At 37.2% G+C, this 18,809-nt stretch overlaps 1 protein-coding gene across 2 annotated transcripts in view; it reads left to right on the top strand.

Moving 5' to 3' along the window:
- Positions 1-18,809, top strand: part of adamts14 (ADAM metallopeptidase with thrombospondin type 1 motif, 14) — a 76,491-nt gene that overhangs the window by 25,638 nt on the left and 32,044 nt on the right. For both annotated transcript variants that reach the window (XM_081392821.1, XM_081392822.1), the window contains exons 4-5: positions 368-564; positions 13,165-13,248. In XM_081392821.1, the coding sequence (XP_081248947.1) occupies positions 368-564; positions 13,165-13,248 (281 nt within the window). The remainder of the gene's footprint in view (positions 1-367; positions 565-13,164; positions 13,249-18,809) is intronic.

Here is an 18,809-nt window from a genome sequence, read left to right on the forward strand (position 1 = left end):
ACTATCTTTGTGACTCTCCATAGACGTAATGGTTTTTATATTGTAAAAACTGTATATTCGCTCTCCTCACACAAACCCTACTTCTAAACCTACCCATCACACACACACACACACACACACACACACACACTCACACACACACACAGACACACACGTGAAGCTCTATATATCAAATCTCAACTGTTTGATTGCTTGTACTGTCGTAAAATGTAACTATATCATCGCCCAGGTGTAATTTGCTAAATGCATTTATAAGATATTATAGACATCAACATCATGATTTCTGTAAAGCTGCTTTGAAACAGTGTGTGTAGTGAAAAGCGGCATACAAATACATTTGTAAACAAACTTGTGTTGTTGTTTTCAGTGACGGACTTCGGGATCGCCGAGCTTCCCAACGCTCTGGACGCGGTGGAGGAGAAACTGTCGGAGACGGAGCGCAAACGCAGACACACGAAGAAAGACGACTACAACATCGAGGTGCTGCTTGCGGTGGACGACTCGGTTGTGCGTTTTCACGGCAAAGAACACGTGCAGAACTACGTCTTGACGCTGATGAACATAGTAAGTGAATGAAGTTGCAGTTTCACTGTATTTAAAGTCTTGATGTTGTTTCAGGCTCTACTAGAACAGGTTTTCCTGCTTGAATGTCGATTATTCTCCTCATATTCTCCATTGTTGCGGCTCCTCTCTTCCCAGTCTAGCTTACTCTTCAAAAACGACACAAACTAAAAGACGTAAATGACATTTGTATGTATTCTGAATAAAAGACACAGGTTGTACTGAATGTCAGCTTATATTCCTCAAGATCAGGATTTATTGAGTCCACATGTCATGCAAACGAGAAACTCTTCTTCTAACCACAGGAGATCTGTCGTTCAAACACACAACTCTGCGATGCTGTTTGCGAATGTTCGTTAGAACGATGGTTTTGGTAAACACCGACTCGTTGAACTGCTGATAACGACAGACCATAGTTGGCTAACGATGCTTTTGGGAAACACACTCCTGTTTACTTCCTGTCTCTATGAAGCCCCTCCTTCTGAAAAGCGCACTGTGCTCTGATTGGTCGGCCGGAGCAGTGTGTTGTGATTGGTCAAGCACTTCGAGTGTGTTTGGGAAATGCCCCGCCCCTTACCATAATCACCAGTTTAACACACTACTAACTAACTCAACCAGGCCCCGCCCCTTTATTCTGCATATTAATTATTATAATGAGGAATATTGTGACGTGTTCGTTCCCGGAAGAAACTCAAGACCACAATGGAGGCGTTTCAGGAGTTCAGAAACACTGACACTGATATAGAGAAGAACTCCCGAAACCTTTCTAATGCTCAAACACCAACATTACACACTCAAGAGAGATGAACATGGAGGAAAGCAGAATAGGTGCTTTTTAATGAAGAAATGCACAGTAAATAACCTCTCCCGCTCCACTAGTTTGGTTCTCAAACCAAATGTGCACAAGCAGCACACGTCAGTCATGACTCTTTACCCATGGTTCACTGCTCATGTTGCTGTCGGGAAGCTGTGGGAGGATTACTAGAGAGAGAACGAGAGAAAAGACTGTTACACACACGTCCCACCAGGTCCTGCCACCTTAATCTACTTACGTACGCAAAATCCCTCCAATCAGATATTTACAGGAGCTGTTTCACTCCGTGACAGTTACGGTTAGGAGCGCAGCGGTGGACTGATCCCATTCACATACACACACACTCACACACACACACACACATACAGGAGCGCAGCGGTGGACTGATCCCACGCTAGACCAGTGACTGAGCTGACGGAGACCAGGGTTCATGGGTCCAACACACACACACACACACACACACACACACACACACACACACACACACACACACACATTCTTGTACATCTATCTTTATGAGGACATTCATTGACACAATGCAATCTCTCGCCGCTTACCCTAACCTTACCCATCACAACTAAGTGCCTAACCCGACCCCTGACCCTAAACCGACCCTTGACCTCATTATAACCTTATCCCTAAAACCAAGTCTTGACCCTCAAACACTTTAAAGGCTCTCAGAGACTGAGGACCGGCCAGCATGTCCTCACTTTACTCTCTCTGTCCTCACTCCACTGGTCTAAAACTCAGACTGGTCCTCACAAAGATAGTTGTACAAGTACACACACACACACACACACACACACACACACACAGATATATGTTTAGCTAGCTATCTAAAGGAGGACATTACATAAAAAAGTAAAAACAAAAGTATGAGTTCCATGTTTAAATCAGCTGTTTTCTATGTGAATATATAGTAAAGTGTAATTTATTCCTGTGATCAAAGCTGCATTTTCAGCATCATTGCAGTTTCTTGTATAATTTAACAAAAAAGCATCTGGGAAGTCTTAACAAGAGTTTGATATTTTAAGTTTATTTGCAAGGTTTATTTATTTATTTGCAAACTATGCAAGGTTATACATTTCATTGCATTGTATTATTTGCATTTAGCATCATTTTTCTCTGCCTGTCAGAACAGACTGTGCACTATTTTTGTAAGCGCAGGTTTTCTTAGTTTCGAAGTCATTTGTGCTGTGGACGACGTTCCCACTGGGAGGGTTTGTTGAATTCAGCTCGCTTCTAGTGACAGCTTCATCCTCAAATCATACACATACACAGAGTCTCTGGAGTGTGTGTTTGTGCGTTGAGCTTAATAGTGAGAAAGATGCTTTCTTTTGGCTCTATCATCTTTATCACTGGCTGATCAGCCGAGGTTTCCATGTTCAGATCTTCAATAAAGTTAGGTATGTTAGACATACGGAAGCAAGATAAATCACTCTCCACTTTGTGTTAAGCTTCTCTGCTCGGCATTGTGGGTGTTTTAGTGTCTGGAGACTGATTTCTGGACGGTGGACGATGCTTGCGTTGAGAAACGGCCCAGGTTTGGTCCTGCGTTGGTGTTGCTGTTTGCTGACCAGCGATGCTCAACGCCTTCAGAGAACAGCTGCGTTTCTCATCACTGCGAGAGAATCAACATGTGTTTGAGCGTTCAGGAGCACTGGTTGTGAACTCGTCTAGTTTTGATATCAGAAGATTAGCCTCAGTGAAAACATTTGATGTCTGCATGCTGAATATTACTCATTAAACTAGATCTCTAGGGCTGCAAATGAATGTTGACGAGAAGAGGCATGGTCGACCAAATTTTAATTAGTTGGTTAGTCGCAGAAAAAACACCGGAAGTGGTGTAGTCACGCAGTCAATGTCGGACAGGTCGTTAATATGGCTGGACCATGTGGTAATTATGTTGAAAATGTTTCCAATCCAATCATTCACTGACCTCAAGCATGGCTTATAATTTGAAACATGGAACACATGGAACACATTAATTTGGAACACAAATTAAGATATTTTTGATGAAATCTGAGAGCTGTCTCACTTTATTCAACTATTCATTTTTCCACTCATGATGGGGGAGGAGAGAGAGGGAGCCAATCAGCAGTAGGGGGCGTGCCCACTCATGATGGGGAGGAGAAAGAGTGAGCCAATCAGAAGTAGGGGGCGTGCCCACTCATGATGGGGAGGAGAAAGAGTGAGCCAATCAGAAGTAGGGGGCGTGTCCACTCATGATGGGGAGGAGAGTGAGCCAATCAGAAGTAGGGGGCGTGTCCACTCATGATGGGGAGGAGAAAGAGTGAGCCAATCAGAAGTAGGGGGCGTGCCCACTCATGATGGGGAGGAGAAAGAGTGAGCCAATCAGAAGTAGGGGGCGTGTCCACTCATGATGGGGAGGAGAGTGAGCCAATCAGAAGTAGGGGGCGTGTCCACTCATGATGGGGAGGAGAGAGAGTGAGCCAATCAGTAGTCGGGGCATGTCCTTTCATGATGGGGGAGGAGAGAGAGTGAGCCAATCAGCAGTAGGGGGCGTGTCCACTCATGATGGGGGAGGAGAGAGCCAATCAGCAGTAGGGGGTGTGTCCACTCATGATGGGGGAGGAGAGAGCCAATCAGCAGTAGGGGGCGTGTCCACTCAGAGAAAGAGGGAGATTTTACTGTAGAAAGAGAGATGTCTGAGAGACATTACAAAAGAGAAAAGGTCAGCGGAATATCACTGGGTTTTGATCAGGCAAGAGCTTTCGTTCCCACGTTAAAATGAGTAAATATTTCCAGCGCTGGAGAGACACAAGCGGGATTGCCTGAAAACAGACGCTGAGGTTGCCTTGTTTCTACTCCATATGTGAGTAACATTGGTTTTGCTGTTTCACAGAACCAAGATATGCTGTTGTTGTAATGTTAGCTCTAGTAACGGGACAGTTTAGAGTGTCAGTGTTTGTCTGGAGCTGCTGGCCACTAATTGCTTGTATGTTAATTTTTTGTTCTTCCTTGTCATTTGTTTGTCATCTTCACTATGAAGCATTATTTCGCTTCGCTTCAGCTATGATAAAGAAAAGAGACATCCACTCTTGCATTGCATGTCAGTGCATGTTGGGGGCGGAGCAATAAGGGGGAGGGGCGTGTCTGTTTGGGTTGATGTCAAATATAAACACTGTTTCTCAGAAATCACTTACTGCACCTTTAATGTGCATTTCTCTCTATAGGCGCATCCACTATAATGTGGAGATAACGAGTCAGCAACGATTTCAATGACGAATCGACAACAGCTTAGAAAACATAAGTTTATTAATAAATTATTAAAATGTTCACTCAGTCTCCTTTGTTTTTTCCAACACATTCATAACCATTACTTTAGCTGGTGCTCTGCAGCTTTATGTGTGCGCTTGAGCGCTTAATATTTATTATTAGTAGGACAGTTTTAAAACTCAAACCTATTCTATATGCCACCAAATCATGAACGTGCAACTAGTCGACTAATGGCTTAAATGAACGACTACGAGTCGACTAGAAAAATCAGCCCTATACTTTTCCAGCGGTGGCCTTATTTCTGTCTAGCCTCCGTTCAGCTCCTGTCAGGAGAAACTGTGTGTTTTTCTACCCAGGTGTCTGTCAGACGTTCATGTTCTCTTGTGACTGATGGCCTGACATGTGTATATGTGTCCTGTAGAGACTGAGGCGGCTTTCCAGAGCTCGCTCGAACCTTTCGCCGTAAATAAACACAAACGAGCCTCTCGTGAAGGTCGTCAGACGGGGTCTCACCTCATAAATTCGCAGACACTTTTACAAATAATGGAAGCGCATGCTTTCATCACGGGGGGAGGCGTGTTGCATGTCTCCTTTCAGTCCAGAGAGGCTGTTTACGGATCTTCGGGGCAATGGAGCGAGTCATCAGTGCATGTCTGGATCACAACACGCCGCTCCGTATCCGCTCGCATCGTTCCAGACAAGTGTCAGCATGACGGGAAGCCGATCACGTCACGCAGAGCCTGCAACCTAAACCTGGACGTAATTACAGTCTGTGTACATTCCCAGATGGAGGAAGAGTTTGTTTTAGCTAGTTCTAAAGTTTGAAGTTTGTTGCATTGCTGACAGACATTAGGGGTAATCAAACAGAACGCGTTTATTTGCATCTAGAGATGCATTTTTTTAAAAGTTGAACATTTTTAGAGTGTCATGTCATGCAAGACAAACGGTCAAACAAGCCCGTCTAAAGCATGTTCACACAGAAAAACAGAACAACAGTTCTTAATGCACATTCCTGGTCTTATTGTGAACGATTCATCCGTGCGTGTTACATTTACATTGCAGTGTCGGTCTTTGTGATTTTGCATAAAAATATAACTCGCTCTGCATATTGGGCATTATTCCTGTGGCTCAAACAGTAGTTGCTAGCTACGAAAGTCATAGTTTTGATTCCCAGACAATGCATGAATTTAGTAAAATGTATTCCTTGAATGCAATGCTTTAGATATACATGTCTGCCAAAGGCATGAATGTAAATGTAATGTACATGTAAACAAGTTTCCTTTTCAGTAAAAGTCAATAGGATCCAATGTTGTTTGTCACATTCCTCACTGCATTTTTCTGTTGAATATCCAGTTTTACTTGTAAGTGTCATATTGCTGTTACGAGTGCCGATTTTAGAGCAGAAATGCTTTCGAAAAGATGTTTTTTTGTATTTTATTTGACTAATTAGCTTGTTTCAGGCAGTCAGGCACTCATAACTCATTAAGCCAGATGTGATTGAAGTGGTCAGAGAGTTGATTTGCGCTCTGGCAGAGTTGATGACAACATGTGATGAGTGGTGTGTGAACGTGATGTTGTGAATAATTACAATCCTCATCATTTGTAAAGAACAGAAATGAAGAGGTGGAGCTTGTTGGAGCTGTGTGTAAGTAGTTCTTCTAAACATTATATATAACATTAAAGTGGCTCCTCAGTGTCTCACAGTGTCTGTTCCTATCAGTTTATGTTGTTGCCAAGTGATTTGGTCACAGCTGGTCAGGAGAAAAACATGCTGTAAATTTAGTGTAAGGCTAAAAAAAAAAATTGAATTGTGTAAATATATATTTAATTGTGTAATCGTGATTACGATTTAAAATGCAATTTGAAAATTTGCTGTGCTTTTTTGTAGAGCTGCACAATTTGCACAAATAAATTATTATTATAATTATTATTATTAAATAAAAATATAAACTTGTTAAATCAAAACAAAATACGATCTATACTGTAAAATACAAATATATTATTTAATTAAATTTATATAATAATAATCACAATTTGGCCAAAATTTGGTGATTATAAATCAATATGGCTATAAAAAATAATAATAATAATAATATTAAAATGATTTAAAATGCAATAAAAACATTCTGTGCTTGTTTGTAGATCTGCACAATTTGGCCAAAATACTTATATCAATATATTTACAATAAAAATAATATCATATTAGTATTATAAATCAATAGCTATAAAGTAATAATAATAATAATTAGTAGTAGTAGTAGTTGTAAATAAAAATATAAAGACTGCTAAAAAAAAAAAGAAATAAAATAAAAAATAGAGTATTTCATAATAATAATAATAATTTAATTTTACATACTTATTACTTAATTTTTAAATGTTTTTATTTTGACGGAAAACTGCAAGAATCCCTTAAAGCTTCTCTTTTGGTTTGTGAAGATGGTTGTTTTACTCTGAAACACGCAGCGCATATATTGTTAATTATATTGAATTAAATCGCCACATTGTGATTTCAGATTTACTTGGATGAATCGTGCAGCTCTTCTTCAGAGTCCCATTGTTTATTTTGTGTTTATTGTCTTCCTTTGTTTTTGAATCAGTTCTTTCCTCTGTGTGTGTAAGTCTGTAAATGTGGAGTGTTGTTATCACAGGTGTGCTGTAAAGGTGACCTTACCGAGAAGACGGGAAACTCAGGAGGGTTTAACCTTAACCGAGTCCTTCAGCGCTATATTACCCATAATCCCCAGGCAGATCTTCAACCCTCACTCTGGGCCAAACCAGCATGAGGCACAAAAGCAGAGCCTGAGGAAACCAAGGCCGTGTGTTTAACCAGAATGCGTGTGTAAACTCTGTGACCCCGGCTGCCGGATCAAGAGTTTGTCAAGTGTCTTTCCTGATTTATGGAAAAAAGATCAGCGCTGTTTTCCCTCCGCGCTCGAACCCGAGAGCGATCGAACACGGACAGAGTTTGGCTCGAATTCCTTTAACTGCGTGTCACACGTCAGACTTTTTTTGTTGGTCAGACATTTTTGGCATTGCATAATAACAAACTGTGGTGAAGTGTGGCTTTTTAAAGAAGAAGAAGAAGAAGAAGAAGACGCTGCAGAATCAGAGTCACTCTTCATCGAGCTCAAAGAAATTCCATGTTTTTTCAATTTTGTTGTGGCTTTCTGGCTTTAACTTCACATTGGGAAGTTGAAGCCAGAAAAACATTTTTGACATTTTTGGAGTGTTTTACAAGAAAATACCATTTCAAATTTCACGTTTAATTTAGTGTGACTTAGTGTTTATTTGTGTTACATATAATTCACTTGTGTTGCATTAAGTTGTTTCAAAGTAAATCCTACCTACAGTTTTTAAACTGGATTAATATTTCACAATTATACCGTTTTTACTGTATTTTTGATCAAATAAATGCAGCTTTGGTGAGCAGTAACATAAAAAAAAAATCCTCAAAGTCCCCCTGTAATCAATAATTTGAACCCTTAAAACTCATCTTTGATCACTAAAATTACATATTTAAAGTTTTTTACTTAAAAAATGTTTCTTCATGCCTTAAAATATCTTGAATGTAACTCGACACCCTTGCCTCATTTAGTATGCGCGGCTCTATGAATATGCAAATGAGCCCCGCCTCCACTCACTCCCTCAGCTCAGAGATCCACTGGTTGACGATCACACGTTGATCTGATTGGTTACAAGGTAGTTTGTGACGTCAGAAACACCAGCGATTTCAAAGCGTGTTTTTGAGACTGTCTTTGGTTCACTGCAGTTTTAAGGAGGAAATACTCAGCAATGGTGTCGACTTATGAACTTACACATGATTCGTCTTAAAGCATATTAAAAACACCACATAGACACATAAACAAACAACATTAAAAACTTGATCTTCACCACAGTTAACGTTATGTAGCCCAGGCAGAAAATGATGGAGAAAATTATATGAGAGATCATAAAGATCATTTTGATGAGTTCCGGCGTGTTCTTGCATTTCGGTAATGATGACAGTAGATGATCTGAAGAAGAAAGCTGACCGTAGATGAAGACTCAGTATAGCGCCTCCTTGTGGCGACACTGAGAATGCAGCGTTTGCTGGTGTGTCATGTATGTTGTGATGGATTGAGAACACGCCAGCATGTGAATGTGCTTCCAGAAGCGTGGCGGGTGGTCTGGCGCGTCGCAATAATGTTCCACTGGAAACAGAAATCTCTCCACAGTCTCTCTGTTTCCAGCTGTGTTTATGAGACTGTATTTCACGTCACACTATCTGTGTTATATTACACATTTGACACGTCATTAAACAGTGTTCATTCACGTTCCTATATCCTCAGAGACTAAACGAACATGCTGCACTTTGTGTGGTGTTTGTGATAAAGCCTCTAAAACGAAGTATTAGCATTGACTCGCATCCCTCACATTTTCTTCAGAAATTAATTAGTTTTTTTATTTTTTATTTGTTGTTTGTGTAGTCGGTGTTATAAATGTGGACATTTTGTACCTTAAATGATGGTAAACGTGCTAATAGCCAGTCAAAATTTAAAAAATGTAAAAATATTTTTGATAAAAGTCTCTTCTGCTCACCATGGCTGCATTTATGTGATCAAAAATATTGTAAAAAAAAAAGTGAAATATTTTTACAGTTTAAATCAGCTGTTTTCTATGTGAATATATAGTAAAGTGTAATTTATTCCTGTGATCAAAGCTGAATTTTCAGCGTCATTACTCCAGTCTTCAGTGTCACATGATTGTCATGATTCCGGTCTTGTGAGGACTTTTATGTTATTTCCTGTTCTGTGCCGTGTTTTGTAGTCCTTTGTAGTCTTTCTTGTCGATTAGTTCATGATTGTTCCCAGGTGTGTCTTGTTCGCCAATCTCCCGTTGAGTGTGTATATCCAAGTGTTTCTCATGTTCTCTGTCTGGGGGCTGTTCCATAAACCAAGATTAGAGTATAAGCCAGGCTTATTTCGGTTAGTCAGGCTTATTGTCGGTGGATTCTGTTTCATAAAGCAAACTTAAAATAGTTCAAACTCAGTTACCCTGGCAACTTATGCTGGGAAACTAGCCTGGTCCAGGGCAGGCTAACTGTCAGGCTAAGCCTCAGCTGTTACACAGATCCTCTAACACTGACCAATAGGAACACAATGATATTACCACTGACACTCTCTCATACCATTATTGGACTTTATTAACCAATATTAGTCCAAAAATAAATACACAGTATACAGAAAATCAACTTAAATAAGGCAACAATGATAAATTAGACAATATAGACCTATATATAGATAGATAGGTAGATAGATATATAGATAGATAGATAGATAGATAGATATACAATATATATACTACAGGTTTTCTTTTTTTACTGGCTGAATGTTTTGTGCCCAAGATTTAATTAGATTGTTTTAAAGATTTATGAATACATTTCTCTCTGGTTTTGTTTGGCAGCTGTAGTACATGTTTATGATTAGAAGAACATTAGAACACAATCTGAAAAAAGCTTTGTAAAGCAGAAGTTAAAATCACAAAATTAAAAATAAATAATTACAAAAGCACAGTATAAATTTTAACTGGTAAGATGAATCTGAGCTTAGTAATTGACAGTATATTAGCCTACATTTGATTTACCCCATTACAATAGTCCCTTTACAGTTATTGCTATCATAAAAATATACACACAGGTTTAAATTCTAAATAAGGCACATCTAATATATATATATATATATATAATTTACTATATTATTTCTTTCAATTCAAACACATTTAACACAATTATACAAATGGACAGTTCCTTTAAAGACATATTTTCACCCAATAAATATTCCTTATTTTTCCTTCTACTTTTTTTCTTTTGTGATAATACCCACCAACACAACAGCCTAAAAAACACATGATTAGAACAATAACCAAAAAGTACATAGTTAGACACTTTTACATATTATTTTTAGGGGGAAAAGACAAAAAACAATAAATAAATAGTAATAAAAATTTAACATTCACATATTTATATCAAACTCTTATAATGACACATAATTCCTAATAGTTATTCAAGTAATATTATTTGAATATCAAATATTCAATATTAAATTAGTAAATAAATAAAATAACAAATAACTAGAAATAAAAGGGAGGAGGGTTATATAAAAATGTAGTTAATGTAGGCTAATATATATTCCTTTATTTTATGGAATATTCTTTGATTTTAGAGTTGCACATATCTTTTCAAAATGTATACTTTTGCTCTTAATTTCATGTTATCCTCTCCATAATGTACTTTAGAAACTAAATCTACTCATTTAAAACGGGGGATTCTTGCTTTCTCCAAAAAATTATTGCATTAAAAGCTGTAATTCTCAGCATTCTAAATAAGTATACATCATCTTTATTAAGTAGCATAGGTCCTATACCCAAAACTATATTTTGTATCTTTATATATTTAGTTTCTTAAAAAAAATCTTCCCTGAATTAGGCTACTTCTGTTCACTGAAGTACTTCTGTTCGCTAGAAGTTCACTGCAACTTATCCAACATCCTAAAGATAAATTATTATAATTAGAAGATATTTCTAGTGTTATTAAATATCGCATATTAATTTTCCAAGCAAAATGTATATTTTAGTCAGAATTATTGTGCTCCTATATAGCGCATGCGCGCAGCAGCGCTCGTTCAATATGAAGATTAGCAGCAAAATGGATACATTTGCATGACTTTCTAACATTTACAGATGGAGAATATAACTGTAAAATGTAAGTTTTGCACTGGGGGGGGGGGGGGAACATGTCACAAACGCATAAAACAGCACAAAATATACGCTGTTTGATGGTGGATCGATTTGATCTGTGATCGACCTCTAGGGCTGCTTCAGAAACGCGTGCACACGCAATTATCTAGACTAGATAAACCTGGATCAAATTAGTGAGATTGCGTGAGCTTCAATTACCTTTTATGGAACCACTTTAGCCCCAACTCATTTGTTAGGCTCATTCAAGTCCGGTTTTGGAGTTTAATCCCCGCTTTTCTAAGCGGCTTTTATGGAACAGCCCCCTGGTGTTGTCCTTCTGTGGATGTTATGTGTGTGCGTTTGTTGTCGGTTTTGTCTGCATTGATCAGTTTTGCCTGGATTTACTTGTATTATGTTTGTTTGAATAATGTTTGCTGCATCTGGATCCCACTCTCGTTCCTCTGAAACCGCCACCGTTACAGTCATCCTTCAGAAATCAGTATAATATGATGATTTGATGCTCAGTTATTAATTTGAAGTGTACGAGTGTATGTTTATCATATTTGCATACCGTTATTACTGTAGTGTTTTTTGGTAGTTGTTTGTTAGTTCATGTTCCTTCCTTGCGCATTTATTGAGTTTTTTTTAAATTAGAGTTGACATTAAAGGGTTAGTTCACCCAAAAATGAAAATTCTGTCAGTAATTACTCACCCTCATGTTGTTCCAACCGCGTAAGACCTTCGTTCATCTTCGGAACACAAATTAAGATATTTTTGATGAAATCTGAGCCATGTCTCACTCCTCCATAGGCTGCTATGTGTCCGAAACTTGCTGGCCCAGAAAAGTTATTAAAGAGATTGTTAATATAGTCCAAGTAACTCCAGTGGCTCAATCTTAAGTATATCAAGCAACGAGAATACTTTTTGTGCGCAAAAACAAACAAAAATAACGACTTTATTCCACTTTTCATTTCCTTCTCTCTGGGCCTCGTAGTGTTTTTGCGCTGCGCGTCTGTGTTGCACGTCATCACGCATCACACACATGACCGGCGTTGGCCAATAGTGAGCCTACGTGGTGACGTGTAACACAGACGCACTGCGCAAAAACACTACGCGAACCAACTAGAGGTCCAGAGAGAAGGAAATGAATAGTGGAATAAAGTCGTTATTTTTGTTTGTTTTTGCGCACAAAAAGTATTCTCGTCGCTTGATATACTTAAGATTGAGCTACTGGAGTCACTTGGACTATATTAACGATCTCTTTAATAACTTTTCTGGGCCAGCAAGTTTCGGACACATAGCAGCCTACGGAGGAGTGAGACATGGCTCAGATTTCATCAAAAATATCTTAATTTGTGTTCCGAAGATGAACGAAGGTCTTACGCAGTTGGAACAACATGAGGGTGAGTAATTACTGACAGAATTTTCATTTTTGGGTGAACTAACCCTTTAATTTCTATGTTGGTTATTGACACAACACAAAACACAAAAATATGAACTGTTCGCATTATGAAAATTAATTATGAGCCAAATGTGAAGTTTATTTTCATTATTATTATTAATTCTCTCTTTTCCGGTCATTTGTTTCACTCTTGACTGTGATCATTTTTCATTTTGTAATTTAAATGATTTTTGGTTTTTCGTTCTTACATAAATAAATAAAAAATCATCAGGCTTGTTTGTGGATATCATCCAAAATGTTCAGTCTGTAAAGTGGGTCATAAACTCTGTTTTACTCTGACTTTAAGGGTTTTCAATGAGTTCTGCATAGTTTAGATTTTGAGCTTCATATGCATTCAGATCTCATTTTTCTCCCTTCTTTTCTGTGTCCGCAGGTTGATGAGATCTACCACGACGAGTCTCTGGGAACCAACATCAACGTTGTGCTGGTCCGAATGATCCTGGTGGGATATCGTCAGGTGAGCGTCGAGCATGAACACTTATTTAAAGTCACCCTAGTCAATCATTTGATCCATTAAAACTCATCTTTGATCACCAAAATTACATATTTAAGTGTTTTTACCTTGAATAAAAAATCTCTTAAGGCCTTAAAATATCTTGAATGTAACCCGACACGCTTGCCTCGTTTAGTATGCGCGGTTCTATGAATATGCAAATGAGCCCCGCCTCCACTCACTCACTCAGCTCAGAGATCCACTGGTTGACGATCACACGTTGATCTGATTGGTTACAAGGTAGTTTGTGACGTCAGAAACACCAGCGATTTCAAAGCGTGTTTTTGAGACTGTCTTTGGTTCACTGCAGTTTTAAGGAGGAAATACTCAGCAATGCTGTCGACTTATGAATTTACACATGGTTTGTCTTAAAGCATATTAAAAACACCACATAGACACATAAACAACATTAAAAGCTGGATTTACACCACAGGGGGACTTTAAACAGCACAGACAGAAACCATTGACCCAGTGTTCATTATATCAGGATCAGTCGATCACCGGCTGTGCGTTTGCGCCTACGTGCCTTATTAAAGAGAAGTTATTAAAGCTTTCTGTGTAATAGTAGAGGTGTTATTATTTGGCTAGTAACTCGCCATCTGGAAGACGCAGCTGTAAAACACACTCGATATCAGAGAAGAAGGACACAACCTGCTCTCACATCTGTTTGCTAAAGATAGAGACTAAAGAGAGACTGCACGGTAAAACGTGCATCAATAAGTTATGACAACTTATGTTTTTACATTGTTTCAACTCATCAAAATAAGTTATACAAGAGTCAACTCATTTTTTAAGTCAGTTTAATGTAATTTAAGTTGAAATGACTTCGCTTCAAGCTTTCTCAGAGTTTATTCTAGAATTGAAGTTCAGTTGATGGAGAAGATATTAGAGTTCTCCGATGTTACACAGAACTTCATCAGCTTTTCACTGTGTTTATAATAGTTTTTGGTGGCTAAAAAAATGCTAAATCCAAAAATGTGCTCTACTGTGACTTTAACTAAACGCCACTAAACGGTCGAGGTGATGAAAACAATACGAGACGAGAGGAAAATGACTTTTCAATGCTTTGCATTCACTAGCAAAACTTTTGCATCCTCTTTTGCTTTTTAAATAAAAATGTTAATTTTTAAAACGCAAAGTTTCTCAGGGGAACCCGTAAAGTTTTCTTCCCATCTTTTTTCCCATCACCACGTCCCTTCAGGGCTTTGACAGATTTGCGAACACACCATTCAGATCTCTTTGTGAACCAATACCAATGTGGAGATGAATTGAAAGTATTTCTTTTCCCTTTAAGATGTAATGAAGTAAAGTAGAAAGTGAAAAATATGCATCTTCTGGTCATTTGTATCCAGTGAGTAATGCAGAGTTGAGCTGTCAATCAAACAAAGCTTCTAAACTTTAAGTGTGATTCTGCCTGTGAGTGACTGTACAGGTGTGTGTGTGTGTGTGTGTGTGTGTGTGTGTGTGTGTGTGTGTGTGTGTGTGTGTGTGTGTGTGTGTGTGTGTGTGTGTGTGTGTGTGTGTGTGTGTGTGTGTGTGTGTGTGAGCTGATGTCATGATTGATATGTCAGCGATGTCAGCAGGAATGATAGTTTTCCACCTGACTCTCTGCCGTGTGTCTTGAAAGATTAATGCTGATACTCAGTGCCAGGGTGAATCCACACGCCAATCCTGTGTGTGTGTGTGTGTGTGTGTGTGTGTGTGTGTGTGTGTGTGTGTGTGTGTGTGTGTGTGTGTGTGTGTGTGTGTGTGTGTGTGTGTGTGTGTGTGTGTGTGTGTGTGTGTGTGTGTGTGTGTGTGTGTGTGAGCTGATGTCATGATTGATATGTCAGCGATGTCAGCAGGAATGATAGTTTTCCACCTGACTCTCTGCCGTGTGTCTTGAAAGATTAATGCTGATACTCAGTGCCAGGGTGAATCCACACGCCAATCCTGTGTGTGTGTGTGTGTGTGTGTGTGTGTGTGTGTGTGTGTGTGTGTGTGTGTGTGTGTGTGTGTGTGTGTGCGTGGCCTCATTACACATGAGACGCTGCATTAATCCATTACTGCAGATTGACTTTCAGTTCGTGCTACTTTAGAGGCGCACTGCATGATTTCTTGTGTGTTCACATCATTTATAAACATGCGCTTCTTGTCACCACACGCATGTCCTCCTCGCTCGCTTGCAGCGCTTCTGCGATTGGCTGGAGGTTGAGAGATGCAAAAGTAACCGTGCTGGAGAATATTAATTGAGGTTGACAACTAGCAAAACGCAAGTTTGTTGTGAAACTAGTGTCGTCTTCTTAAATTCTCCAGCGTTTGCTCATTGTTGCAGGAGCTGTCAGTCATTTTAGATGGCAAAGTGAACACTGAGTAAAACGTGATTTATGATTTTAAGCACTGAAACCACAATGAGTACAAATTCTGTTTAAACCTGGAAATGAACAAAGCCTTAAAAAAATATGATTTGCATAATTATGCTTTCTTTAATCGTGTTGGATTTGTTCATGTGTTGTTTGTTGTTAATTGTTAATTGTGTTGGATTTGCTCATTGTTCATTAAATTCTGAATGCTAAGACAATCTTAAATTCATGTTCAGTTTTTCTCTTAAATTGTTAAAAAGCCTGTATTAAATTAGAAAAAATGCTAGAAAAATAGAAAAAATTATATTTTAAGATATATTTGAAGACATTTTAAGAATATTAGAAAAATATCAATAATTTACAATTATTTAAATGTTGATTTTTTTTTTTTGCAAATGTTTTTACAATTGGCTGCCATCCTGAACAAAAAAAGCATTGATATTGTAAATTATTTATCCTGTTTTTTTCCTGTTTTTTAATACCCTTAAAATGTACAGTATGTATATATATATATATATATGTGTGTGTGTGTGTGTGTGTGTGTGTGTGTGTGTGTGTGTGTGTGTGTGTGTGTGTGTGTACTGTATATATGTATAAATATATATATTAAATATATATTAAATGCATGTTCTGTAGTGACATTTCAAGAACAGACTAAACAACTGTAGAATAAGAAATATTAAATATTATATGTATTTACTGTATATATAAATAATAAATATTTATATAATATTTAATATTTCTTATTAAATTAATACATTTCTACATGCATTTAGGATATATCTGAAGACGTTTTAATGCTATTAAAAATAAGATAAATAATTTACAATTATTAAAAATATATAAAATCATTGTTATTGTAAATGAATGATTCTATTGTCTTGTGTTAATTCTCTTAAAATATATCTTTAAATACAGATATATTAATATCATATTTAATGTCATTCTTCTGTAATTTTGCGTGTGATGTGGAGTGTGTTTTGTGCTGTGAGCGTGTGTGTTGTGATGATGGATGATCATTGTGTTGCTCAGGCCCGCTGGGGTTTGCTGTGTTTAGTCTGCTTGTGTCACAGTGAGTTGTTGGTATATTTTGGAGGCTGAACAGAAAGCCAGTCAGTCATCGGATTTCAGCTTCAGCTCGGTCTCAGATGGGTTTTCACCGGCGGGTATTCACGCTAAACAAACAGCGAAGTGTCCTCAAATAGCCCACGCTCTCCCCGAGGAGCGCTCACGTGTTCCTGCTGTCTGAAAGGCTCTCTCAACGTTACATGAACAAACCTTCTTCCCTGTAATGTTTACAAAACCTTATCTGGTCTTTAATAATGTTCTCAAAACGTTAGCACAAAAACATTATTTATACCCAGTTCATGGAACGTTGTTTTCTTAGTTGGACGTTCATCTAACATTTTTTAAATGTAACAACTTGTTTCGGAATGTTCAGAACACATTCAAATGTAACATTCTAAAATGTTTGAAGAATGATGGAATGTTCCGTTAACGTTTGAATAACCATTAAAAAATACCGTTTAAAAAACTGTAATGTTTTTGAACATTCAGAGAACATTCAGAAATAGCGTTTATATAATAATAATAACTTAATAGGAACGTTAGCAAAGCTTTCTTTTGTCAGATGATTCTCCTGAAATTCCTCCAGAGAAATGAAAATAAAACGAGTCAATAGTTGTCATCCAGCAAAGATGCCTAGAGCTATAACATGAATGTGGAGCAGCTCAGATCATTTAATGAGAAATGTTTGACCTCATATTGACTTTTGACTGCAAACTTCTGAGACACTATTGACAAAACTGTGGAGACACGTGAGATTACGAAACGCGGGACAAAACAAAATCAGGTCAAATCAAAGTTTGTTTCAGGAGTTCAAAACCGCTTCCCGAAGCAAAACTCCTTTGCTCCGACCTCTGATCTCCCATTGGTCCGTGTGGTGATCATGTAACAGGTGGGCGTGGCTCTGAGGCTCCGCCTTCTTTGAGGTGTAAATCTTCTCCGGTTCATTTCTTCTGTTCAGACGCAGATAAACATGAAGACACTGGAGTCACTTTATTGTAGAAACTGAAGTTGTAAAGCGACACTGACACTGTTTTTTATGTTTAATACTGTAAAGCAATATATTGTATAAATAAATGTGATTGGAGCAGAGAACATTTCCAGATCAGATGCTTTCTTAACTCCTGTTTTCTCACCGCTGTCATTGTTGTGTGTTTATCTAGTTTATTTAGCTGCTAATCTATTCTTCTTACATAATAAAATAATGGATGCTCAGATCTGTATGTCATGTCCATGTACTGATGTGTTTGTATGTTATAGGCAGGATAATGTGCAGTCCGGAGCATCAGGGCACTAATCATCCCGTCAGGGTTTACTTTACGATAATGACCGGTTGACTGCACATCATCCCTTATTTGTGTCAAACATCCTTGTGATCATGCAGACTTTAGAGGAGAGTGTTTGTAAGGTAGATCACTGTGAAGTTTCTCATGTGGGAATGATCAGTCCAGACTGCAGGCAAACCTTTGGTTTTATGTTTAGTGTGGTCTGAACTAGTTCTGCTTCAGGACATCATGTGGTGGCATTAATCACCATTTTATTTTATTTAACATTATTTTATTTTTTATTTTATTCAACTTAATTTTATTAAAAAAAATTATTTTATTGTATTTTATTGTTTATTTAATTTTTAATTTAATTATTTAATTTAATTTGTATTTAATTTAAAAAAAAATTTTTACCATTCAAATTAATTTAACTATTTCGTTTTTAATTTAATTTAATTCAACTTAATTTTTTTATTGTATTTTATTTGATTGTTTATTTTAGTTTTAATTTAATGTAATTGAATTGTTTATTTAATTTGATTTGTACTTAATTTAACTATTTTACTTTAGTTTTTTATTGTTTTATTTTAATTATCATTCAAATTAAACTATTTAAGTTTTTATTTTATTTAATTCTACTTAATTTTTTATTGTATTTTATTGTTTATTTGATTGTTTATTTTAGTTTTAATTTAATGTAATTTAATTGTTTAATTTAATTTGTATTTAATTTAACTATTTTATTTTTGTTTTTTATTGTTTTATTTTATTTATCATTCAAATTAATTTAACTATTTCATTTTTAATTTAATTTAATTCAACTTATTTTTTTATTGTATTTTGTTGTTTA

The sequence above is a fragment of the Scardinius erythrophthalmus genome (genome assembly GCF_964197995.2).
Source record: "Scardinius erythrophthalmus genome assembly, chromosome: 18".
Classification (NCBI taxonomy): domain Eukaryota; kingdom Metazoa; phylum Chordata; class Actinopteri; order Cypriniformes; family Leuciscidae; genus Scardinius; species Scardinius erythrophthalmus.